Genomic DNA, 11991 nt, shown 5'->3' with positions numbered 1-11991 from the left:
AACTTTCATTTTACTTCAATGTATCTTTTGTAAATTCTCATCAGTATTAATAACTGAATACTAAGGAAATTAGAAATATTCTGCTTTTTACATATTGGAAAATGGAGGTTGCCACAAGGATATAGAAAGCTGAAGTGCTCTGGGAAAATGACAAGTATTTTGATACAAACCACTATCAAAATACTCAGCATTTTATTTTGAGTAGCATTTCTATAAAATCTCATAATTTTAAACACATTTCACCAAATTTTATAATGAAAGATGAGTTTCCACTTGTTCCCGCCTCTTTATTCATTCATTCATTCAACAGTATCTATTTAGTGCTTACTATGTGCAGAACACTGTCCTAAGCGCTTGGAATGTACAATTCGGCAACAGATAGAGACAATCCCTCTAATATGACAGCATTTTCTCAAACGCATTAGTGTATAATATTTCTGATATACATATTTTACAGTACCTTGCTCTTTTTATGAATTCCTTTCTCTGCAGATCTAAAAAGCAAATAATTATTTTCAACATGAATATTCAAGTGAGAAAAAGTAAATATACACAATATGGCATTGCACAGATTTCCTATTTTTCTTCTTGTAAAATTTACTGGTGAATGAAATCATTTTTAACTTATTTTATTCACAATCAACTGTCAAGGAAGAATTTTGAGTTCCAGGCTCATCCTTTTAAAACAAAAGATTACTTTTAAAGCTAACAGCCCCAAGCAACATTCAATATTAAATATCATTTGGTCAAAAGGTGGAATAACTTTTTTCACACAAGAAATTTATCCTTAGTTAAAAATACAGATTAAACGCCTACAAGAATATGATTTAAATGGAAGAGAACAGAGTTCATTTGTAACCCTCACATGAGAATTAAGAACAGAAATTTTCTAAGAAACATAACTACTTTCCAGAGCTGACAAACATAATGTAGTAACTGAGAGCTCCCTAAAAAGAAATTTTACAAGGAATCCAGCTCTGATTGTGATGAGAATAGTACTTTTTTAATGGTATTTGTTAAGTGCTTATTGTATGCCAGGTATTCTACTAAGCCCTGGGGTAGACACAAGATAATCAGGTTGGATGTAGTCCATGTCTCACATGGGGCTCACAGTCAATCTCCATTTTACAGATGAGGTAACGGAGGCAAAAATAAGTTAAGTGACTTGCCCAAGGTCACATAGCATTTATTAAGTGCTCACTGTTGTTCAGAGCACTGTACTAAACACTGGGAAATACTATAATAATAATAATAATAATGTTGGTATTTGTTAAGCGCTTACTATGTGTGGAGCACTGTTCTAAGCGCTGGGGTAGACACAGTGTAACCAGGTTGTCCCACGTGGGGCTCACAGTCTTGATCCCCATTTTACAGATGAGGTAACTGAAGCACGTAGAAGTTAAGTGACTTGCCCACAGTCACACAGCTGACAAGTGGCAGAGCCAGGATTCGAACCCATGACCTCTGACTCCAAAGCCCGGGCTCTTTCCACTGAGCCACGCTGCTTCTCCAATATATTTGGGAGTTACACGTGGACCCTGCCCCTTGAAAGACTACCAATCTAAGAAGCTTATAGCACCGGTAAACGGAAGTGGTTTCACTTCTCTGCACAAAATAAATGCTCAATAAATACGAATGACTGGTTGATTCTTTACAATGGTAATCAAAGAAATTTGGGGAGACACCACTTATAAAGCAGATTTTGGTTTTCAGCACCAATGGCTCAATGCCCTTGGGACTGTCAACAGGGTTATACTGTTTACACACACACACACATCATGACGGTTCCTTCCCTAAAGCAAAATGGGAATCAATCAATAGTATTTATTCAGCACTTACTGTATGCAGAGTACTGTATTAAATGCATTCCCTGCCCACAATGAGCTTACAGTCTACTGAGGGATAGAGGCATTAATAGAAATATATTACAGATATGTACATAAGTGCTGCGGGGCTGAGGGGGGTGATGACCAATGGTGCAAATCGAAGTGCAAGGGTGACACAGAAGAGAGTGGGAGAAGAGGAAATGAGGGCTTAGTTGGGGAAGGCCTCTCGGAGGAGATGTGCTTTTAATAAGGGTTTGAAGGTTGGGAGAGTGATTGTCTGTTGGATATGAAGAGGGAGGGTGCTCCAGGCCAGAAGCAGGATGGGGGTGAGAGGCTGGTGATGTGACAGACAAGATCGAGATACACTGACGTCCTACCGAACTTGCCTGCTAGGGTACACTTAGCCATAACTTTATATCTGAGAATCGAAAACGTCACTTATCTTCAATGGCTATGATTGGAAACTTTCAAAAGTTTGTTTAACAACTAGTCAGGGAAACATCTTAAACTATTTTATTTCTGATCCCTCAATCCCGGTGGCCCGCACTGATGGTTGTTCAGAGATGCAGATTTTTTTCCCAACTTTGGTCATTTTGGTTGGAAAAAAAAAATAGGTAGTATAAGAAATGGCAGGAATTAGGAGCTTGGAAAATTATTATAATCAGGTGATGACGAGGAAACCTTTTGAGAAATCGAGTAAGGTAACATAAAGTAAAGTTTGACTACTTTCATACAAATGCTTCCACATTTATCACTGAATTTATTTGCAAAAACTAGAGTTGAGAGTATAAAAAATGATGAAAACAATGAAGTAAGAGCAACCTTTACACTGAGGCTGAAATTCTATGCAGGGATCTTCCTCATTTCAGGGGAAGGTTTATAAATTTCTCCTGTGGTTATTGTGGCACAGTGGAAAAAGCAGAGAGCTGGGAATCAGAGGATCTGGGCTCCAATCCCGGCTCTGCGACCGTCAGCAAGTCGCTTAACTTATCTGTGCCTCAGTTTCTTCCAAAGGGGATTCAATGCCTGTTTTCCCTCCAAACCACATAAATGATCACATCCCCTATTTACCTCCCTTTTGGGCTGTTTATGCACTTGAGTCTGTAACCCTAAAGCATTTTGATTTTCACCACACCCTCACAGCACTTTTATGTACATATCCATCTATAATTTATTTCGGCATGTCTCCCCCACTGATCTACAAATTCCTTGTGGGCAGGGATTGTGTCTTACCTACCCTACCGTACTATTCTCTCCAAAGCACTAAGTACACAGAGTATGTACACAAAGTACTCTGCACACAGTAAGCACTCAATAAATATCATCAGTTGATCCAGCACTTAGTACAGAGCTTGGCACATGGTTAGCATTTAATAAATGCTACCATTACTCTTATTATCACAGGAGGATGTGGCAAACACAGAGAAGAGGGGAAGACACAGAACGAGGGTTACACACTTACTTTTGCTGATCGGGTGTCTCCTTGCTGCCTTCACCTCCTGCAAAGTGGCCATCGTGGCTGAAAGCAAAGACAGTCGTTTAGTCCTTCCGGCCTCGACCCCTCTCCCGATATGGCTGCTCTGGGAAGTAGAGCTGGAGCTTTAGCCTGATCCCCCCCGCCCCCGCCCCGGACCACAGGGGGACCACATAGGACTACTTCCCTTGCATTTCCGCTCCTCCAGGAGTGTGAGAAGGCAAGAGAACATCACCTGCACGGGCACCTCTTGTGCTTTAGTCTCTTAGGTTGATCACCAAGGCCTAGTGGATGCAACACAGGCCTGAGAGTCACAAGAACCTGGGTTCTAATCCCAGCTCTGCCACTTGTCTGGTGTGAGACCTTGGGCAAGTTGCTTCACTTCTCTATACATCCATTTCCTCATCTGTAAAATGGGGATTAAGACTGTGAGCCCTATATGGGACAGAAACTGTGTCTAACCCAATACTCTTGTATCTACCCCAGCACTTAGTATAGTGCCTGTCACATAGTAAGTGATTAACAAATATCACAATTATTATAATTACTATTATTATTGTTACTATTCTTATCACCACACAGGAGTCATTTGCAAAGCACTTGTACCCCGTGACAGCTCCTCCAAATAGCAACATTGGAAGCGGCAAAATGGCATCTCTACAGTTTAGAGATACAAATGACCTGTGAAATTCAACCTCTGCTTCTTTCAATGTGCAGGGGAGGAGGAATGCAGGTGAAATAATGTGATAGATGAGTCGACAAAATAGCTCACATTTGCAAACTGAAAAACTGAGGCTAAGGAAATAGAGGAGAAAAGTGATTCTTTTAATGAAGTTCAAGTTGAAGAATGTTCTGGACACATTACAATTCGATTTACAGGGAAATAATTGGCTGACCTCTCAACTTACACTCTATTATTACTCTGAAAGTATCATTAATGCCCCCACCAGAGAAAGGTCAACAACATGTTAGCACAAAAAGTGGGACTATAAAGAGAATAATAATTCTCTAGTACAATCTAAATTTGAGGATATAAAAACTTGAATCTGATCCAAAAATCTAAAATCAGATTTTTCTGTATTTTTCTATAGAAACAAGCCAAATGAAAAATGGACATTATTACCTTTAGGGGAAGCAGCAGTACTGTATACATTTAGGTTTTCTGATGATCTTACCTTTTCCAATGACTGAGTATAAGTGGTGACCTTTCCTTGGAGGAAACTGTATTATTTATTTGACTGTGTTGCCTGGGTATTTTAGCCATCTTCTCCTGAACTGATTTATCAGACTCATGTCTTTTCTCCAGTGTTCCCATTTCATCATATTTGTGCTTTATCTTTTCCTCCTCAACCTAAAACAAAATTTTGCAATGTAGTTGTTATTGCTTTATTTAATAAAAATATTTTCAGGCTTGGTTTTTTATACCCATCTAGTTTTCTACACTTAGTTTTCCATTTTAAAAACTGGTAACTTCCATCTGGAATACTGGTTGTGTCTACTCCACTTATTTTGAGATGAAGGCAGGAACATACTGAAATTCCAAATGTAATTTGGTAAATTTCTAAACAGTAAAAACCTAAAAGATGACAAAATGTATGAGAACAGGTGAACTGTTAAAAAAACAAAAAGAGTCCATATCAAAAATGTGACTTTAGATAAATAAATCTTTATCAAGGAGGAAAATCCCTACTAGAAAAATAATAATTATTATTATGATGGTATTTAAGTGTTTACTGTGTGCTAAGCACTTTTCTAAGTGCTGGGACTGATACAAGGTTGGACACAGTCCCTGTCCCACATGGGGCTCACAGTTTTAATCCCCATTTTACAGATGAGGTAACTGAGGCACAGAGAAGTGAAGTGACTTACCCAAGGTCACAGAGCAGACAAGCAGATGATATTTACAATAAACGCAGTCACTTTCATCAATGTTAACCCCGCTTACTGCAACCCTTCTATGATTAGTAGGAGATACCTCCAGCATTTCCCTCCAAACTCCAAAGACAAAGAAAATGTGATTTTAAAATATACTGAGAGCCAGAATGGGCTACACATTTGAAGCCCATTCACTGTCTTGTCTCTGAAAAGCAGACAGCCTTGTTCCTTTTAGACCCTGGGAATGTGGGCTAATTGGCTGTGCTGATTTAGTGAATACCCTGTTCAAAACTCACTTTGTAGATTTTTTAAATGAACACACTAATAGTTGGCTGTTTTCCTCAGCTCTTATTTTTAACCTTATTTTTATATCCTACAAAGGGGAAAGGGAAATGTGCAACATCTTATGCCACCCTGGTTAAAAAAACCTCTTTCCTATAATGAATAAACAGAGTGAACCGGATGGTTGAGGAAAGGAAAAGTATAGAGAATGTGGTAGGACAGCAGATATATTTCTACCTCTTTTTGTAGTTGCATCTTCTGTTTTTCCAGAGTCAGGAATCCTATTTCTAGCACTCCTACTTCTTTCTTAAATCCTTGCATGGCTTGCTGTAATTCTTCATCTGGATGAGCTTGGGAGATTTTGTCATAAAAGGAAATTGAGTGTTTCCACTTTTTATTTTCCGTAACTGTTGAGTTACCAGCTTTGCGACCTCTATGATTGTGGCTCTGATGAGAGTTCAGTCTTGAATCTGTTTTCTCTGCATTATATGTCTCAGCAGAAAGTGTATGTGCCTTTTCTGGAGAAATAGGTCTCATGACTTCTGGGTAGGTGAGTCCTGTAGATAAAGCTTCTTCCGTGCTACTTGGCTTTAATACACACTCCAAATTTTTTCCTGAGACCGATTCCCAACTTGTGAAAATTCTGTCCTTGTTTCCTGCTGTCTGCTTAATAAATAGCTTATTTGCAGCTATTTTCAAACTGGATATTTTTGTATTTTCTGCATCATCAGCAAGGCCCTCTTCATTTGCATTGCAAATGCATCCAATATCATTTTCACTGCCTAATGTATTACTGCTTGTACAAAGCTTAAAAGAAGATTGGGTGGTATTTTCTTGGGAATTGGAATTCAAATTATAAGAACTGGAGTTTTCAAGACCCTTTTCCCCTTTTCCTGAGAACTGTGGCAATGTTACAGTGAGAAAGACTCCAATTTTGTCTTGATCCTCTGGTTCAGTGATGTTTTTTCTCAGATTATGGGGAGGTTCTCCAACAGTCTCTGATTCTTTAGAGATGTCTTGCAGGGGCTCAACCCTGGACATAGGAGCAATTTTGTTTTCTTCAAATGTTTCACCAAACATCTTTTTAAGTTCAGCTGTAATGCTTTTAAAACTCATTTTCACTTTCATTTTCTCCTTGTCGGCCCATAATTTTTCATATCTTTCTTCCCAATTCAGCTTTGAATCTAAAGGTAAGTCACCGCTACACATTTCCTCATTTGTTTCTAGTCCTTCAGATTTAGTTTTCAGATGTGAAATTGACATTCGTGCCTTATTGGTTTGCTTTTCGAGGGCTGTTTTTTCAGTCAAGCTGCATATATTTAACATAACCTTATCCTTGAATAATCAGATACAAAGCGAAAAATAGAGAATGAATAGTAGCTAAAAGTACTTTGTTGCATGGAAAAAAATCCCTTAATCCTCCAGAGAAATAACAGAACTACTGTCAAACATCAAGTTAAATTCTACTTTTTCAAAGACATTATGAGATTGGTCTGATCTTAACAGATACTGAAGAGCGGCGTGGCCTAGTGGATAGAGCATGGCCCTGGGAGTCAGAAGGCCCTGAATTCTTATCCCAGCTCCGCCACTTATCTGTGTGACCTTGGGCAAGTCACTTCACTTCTCTGTGCCTCAGTCATCTCATCTGTAAAATGAGGATTAAGACTGTGAGCCCCATGTGGGACAGGGACTGTGTCCAACCTGATTAGCCTATATCTACGCCAACACTTGGAACAGTGCTTGACACAAAGTAAGCACTTACCAAGTACCATCATTATCATTTTTACTGGAAAAAGCATGGGGCTGAGAGTCAAAGGACCTGGGTTTGAATCCCATCTCTGCTATGTGCCTGCCATGTGAGCTTGGGCAACTCCCTTGCCCCCTCTGGGCCTCGGCTTCCTCATCTGTAAAATGGTGATAAGAAAGCGCTTAGTACAGTGCTCTGCACAGAGTAAGCGCTCAATAAATACGATTGAATATCTGTTCTCCCTACTTAGACTGTGAGCGCCACGTGGGACACGAACTGGATGACCTGATAATACTGTGTCTATCCAAGAACTTAGTACACTTCTTGATACAGAGTAACCACTTAAATACCATATAATCATTATTCCTCTCACATCCTTTAAGCTATAAGCTCATTGTGGGCAGGGAAACATGTCTGTTATATTGTTGTATTGTGCTCTCCCAAGCGCTTAGTACCGTATTCTGCACAGAATAAGCACTCAATAAATACGACCGATACATCCCCAAGTCCCTTGAAGCTATCTGTTTCGCCCCATCCAATCATTCCAGACAGTTTGGGGAATCCCTTGGCCTCATCTGCAGAGTCAACGCGGCGGTGGTGAACACTCCCTACGGCAGCACAAGTACTTTGCTGTTTTGAAGCCGGGAGTGGCCACCCGTGGCCACGACGCCTATCGTTACACAAGTAACCTATGGAGCACAGATTGATGCTGCAGTTGCCGCAAAGCTCCAACCCCATCCCATCCCCAGCATATCCTACAGGCAGTCCGGGCAGATGGGGTGCTTGGCTTTGAGGTACTCAATCCAAGCTCTCTCCCTGCTACTTATGATTGCCCCTCTCCCACCACCATTCAGCCAGCAAAAATCACTCTTCTAGCACCGTCCTACTTCTTGTCCTTCAATCTCACCTCTCTTGACATTGATCCTCCCTCTTACCCCAACTCCAAGCTCCCTCCATATTTGACTGAACACCACTCTCCCCATTTCAAAGCTCTTCCAAAATCATATCTCCACCAGGAAGCCACCCCGACTAACCTCTCACCGCCTCGCCCTATTCTACCCTTCCCTCTGCATCACCCTTGCAACCGGGTCCGTCTCTCCTAAACGCTTGGCTACTCAACCCACCGAACCGACAGTCATTTCCTCTTACTAGATTGCTTCCTCCATCTGCGATTCATTTTAATGGGTCTCCCAACTAAACTATAAGCTCCTTGAGGGCAGGGATCGTGTCTTCCAACTGTACTGTACTCTGCTAAGCACAACGCACTCAAGAGGTGCTCAGTAAATTTCAACGACTGATGGATGGATGTCTCCTTCTCAAGGGCTTCAGACAGGAGTAAAACTGTAAGCTTGTTGTGGGCAGGGAATATGCCTGTTTATTGTTGTACTGTACTCTTTCAAGCACTCGGTACAGTGCTTTGCACACAGTAAGTGCTCAATGTATACAGTTGAATGAGTGAATGAATGAATAAAAGGTAAGGCTTGACTCCATACCCAGTTCTGGAGATCAGTGAGGACCAGAAGCAGTGGCTCCTCCTCCTCCTTATCCTCCTTCTGCCAAAAAGGAGCAAGAAGTGGACCTGCCTTTTGGTTCCACCTCTGGTCAATTTCAAGCCCTAAGGGGCAAGGTGGAATAGCTAAGGCTGCCCAACCTGCCCAAAAAAGTTTAGCAGAGAAACGAATGGCTTCAATCCCCATTTGGAATTGTCAGCCCTACTGGGGGTTGCCCCCCCACCCCACCCTTCAGTCCCATGGAGTCACCTCCCAAGAATGGCGGACACGATAGCGACAACTTCCATAGGAAGCAGCATGACCTAGTCTAGTGGATAGAGCATAGGCCTAGGAGTCAGAAGGACACGGGTTCTAATCCCAGCTTCGCCACATGTCTGCTGTGTGACCTTGAGCAAGTCACTTCATATCTCTGTGCCTCACTTACCTCATCTGTAAAATGGAGATTGAGACTATGAGCCCCACATGGGAAAGGAGCTGTGTTCAACCCGATTTGCTTGTATCCACCCCAACGTTTAGTACAGTGCCGGGCACATAGTAAGAACTTAACAAATGCCACTATTATTATTATTATTATTAGATAATTTAGGGATCGCACCCGAGATCACTGAGCAACCAAGTAGCAAAACTGAGACTAGATCTTAGGTCTCCCAGATATATGTTCTTTCTGCTAAACCAGGCTATCTGGGAAAGGACTGCTTCTTGTGGGAACGGATCATTGTCTACCAACTCTGTTGTACCAAACTCTTCTATGTGCTTAGTTCAGTGCTCTGCACACAGTAAGCACTCAATAAGGTCCGTTGATTTACTGACTGATTGATCGAGGATCTCAGAAGCAGGGGATGAGAGCGGGGGGGAGGGTCCCCAGTTAAACTGAATATTGGGAGTAACATCCTAAAAACAGAAACATGAACTGTCTCTGCACTGCCCTCTCAGTGAACAGAAATAGACACAGCCTCCATAATACACTGAGAACGGGATCTGAGACAGCCTTGAATAGTCTTACACTATTAAGACGGCTTAAAAAGAAGATGGAATAAGCAATTGCAAGGTCTCTTCTGATCCCCACATTCCAGATGATTTCCGCTCCTGGGGTAGGTATCTGGATTGCTTATTTGGGTTTCTAATCTGTACTGTAGTTCCTTGGAGGAGTAGTTTTAGCCTCTAAATGAAACAGAATTATGCACAGACCAATACTGAGCTTTCATAGGGATACTAGGATCCAACTTTGGGAGAAGCTCAAAGAGACTCTATTTAGAACCCAAAAGGCTAACTGAAATTTAAAGGTGTTTTAGTGCTTCACACCTGTGCAAACTGACAAATATCCTACGTCACCTGAAAGCTTAAATGCAGCTGTTTGGCTGAATTTTAGAGAACACAAATCTTTATTTATCTATCTTACATAAATATTTAGAGAAAATGTTTACAATTTGGGTCCCTGAAGAAAAAGGGGTTTGATTACTATGACATCCCTAATGTACTACTGAGATTCTCTAAATCAAGCATGTTTATTTAGCAGATTTGGGATTAGCCATCTGTCCAAATCTCAGCCCTCAAAGCCTGGAGATGAGAAGGTAATTGGAACAGACAAACAACCAAGATGGCATCTCCTCTCTCTCTCTGCCTTACAGTCCTTTGAGGACTAAGAATCATGGTGATGAGCTGAAAAGACGAATTCTGTCTACCTTTTGCCACTCAGAGCTAAGAAACCACACAAGGTAGAGGAGTGGAGAAAATAGAAAGGGAGAAAAACTGCTTGTGCCCCCCACTTTAGCTCCTCTCAATTTCTGGCAAAAACCTCCTTAATAATGGTGATATTTGCTAAGCACTTACAACGTGCTAGGCACTGTACTAAGCGCATGGGTAGATACAATATAATCAGGTTGGTCACAGTCCCTGTCCCACAGAGGGCTCACAGTCTTAATTGCCATTTTACAGATGCAGAACTGAGGCACAGAGAAGTTAAGTGAGTTGCCCAAGAATACTCAGGATACAAGGGGCAGAGCCAGGATTAGAATCCAGGTCCTCCTGACCCCCAGGCCCATGCTCTACCCACTAAGCCATGCTGCTTCTCAACTTGCTTGAAAGTAAGAAACAGAGGAGAGATGTGCCTCCCTCTCCCTAGTTGCTGGAAACCATTTGGCTCTCTTATAAGATGCGTCTTCACTACACGATTAGGGAAGAATGCTGCTGAAAAATTAAGGAACATTCTTTCCCCCAGTGTACGTGTCTAGATATAACGTAACCCACACATTGGTGCAAATAAATGCACTATAAGAAATATTATGCATATAAGTTTGTTGTCGGTGAGTACTAGATTGTGATTTTTATTTTATAAGGCAAGGCTCTTGAAGAACACAACTGCCACTTTGTAAGAGAACTGAGTGTACTGGGATACAGCAGAAGAGAATGAGTGTGTGGCAGGCAAGCTTTTATTTCAAGATAGAAAACAATTAACTAAGAGAGTTTTTTCCCTATTTTGGCTCAATTGGCCCTTGGGCTCAGTCCCAGCAGGACTCATGGACTGACTGGAGTTGAACAAGTCATTCTGAAATATATTTTAATGTCTTCCTCTACTACAGGTTCTGTACCCAGGAATACTGAAGTCAACCTTTAGTGAAACCAATGCTTATGGTGCCTTTTTAATAAACACAGCAAGGGGCAGTTTCAGAACATCACTGTAGCATGATGAATTCAATTGCGCCGGCAAAATCATCTCCAGCAAAACCACTTCCACCAAAATCACCTCTAGAGAAGAGCTCTGACCAGATCCGCATTACTGTCACACTGAGGGAGAATCTGAGAGTAGAAAAGCCTTGAGATGAATTCTGCAATGCTTCAATACCCTCATGGGTTTAGCTTGCCACTACAATGAAATGCACCTCGGCTACATAGAAAAAAGTAACAGCAGTTTCAGAAAAGGAAAAAAAAACACTGGAAAATGCTTCATTTCTATGTTGCAGGCAATTTCCAAAGTGCCTTTTAATAACTGGATTAAAAAGCTCAATATGTTTAGGTTATTTTTGTTGGTGTCCGATGCCATCCACTCCTTAAGGTGAATTAATGCTATAAATATTTGAAAAGCCTATAAAAGAAGCAATTAAACTGTGGATGACTCAGTTCAAACTTCTATAAAGTGAGTCATTGAGAGGCATTTAAAGAGACTAATTTACTTTCAATATGGAAGATAGGATAACTGACTGATATGTCAAATTATGGACCAATTTTAAGATGTTTTCCTTTTATGAAAGATAAGTAAGAAATAATGCATGCCCCAAC

The 11991-nt window shown here is 40.9% G+C and overlaps 1 protein-coding gene across 4 annotated transcripts in view; it reads right to left on the bottom strand.

The window, feature by feature from the left end:
* The window catches only part of ANKRD26 (ankyrin repeat domain 26), a 76841-nt gene that overhangs the window by 36573 nt on the left and 28277 nt on the right, over positions 1-11991 (bottom strand). For 3 of the 4 annotated variants that reach the window (XM_029073315.2, XM_029073314.1, XM_029073316.2), the window contains exons 21-24: positions 5695-6792; positions 4476-4651; positions 3289-3345; positions 461-494 (exon numbers count right to left, since the gene is read on the bottom strand). In XM_029073315.2, coding sequence (XP_028929148.1) covers positions 461-494; positions 3289-3345; positions 4476-4651; positions 5695-6792 — 1365 coding nt within the window. The remainder of the gene's footprint in view (positions 1-460; positions 495-3288; positions 3346-4475; positions 4652-5694; positions 6793-11991) is intronic. The other variant, XM_029073317.2, reaches the window with a different exon arrangement.

The sequence above is a fragment of the Ornithorhynchus anatinus genome, chromosome 10 (genome assembly GCF_004115215.2).
Source record: "Ornithorhynchus anatinus isolate Pmale09 chromosome 10, mOrnAna1.pri.v4, whole genome shotgun sequence".
In the NCBI taxonomy this organism is placed as follows: domain Eukaryota; kingdom Metazoa; phylum Chordata; class Mammalia; order Monotremata; family Ornithorhynchidae; genus Ornithorhynchus; species Ornithorhynchus anatinus.
The sequence above is the reverse complement of the archived record's forward strand: the minus strand, read 5'-3'. Positions and strand labels throughout refer to the sequence as shown.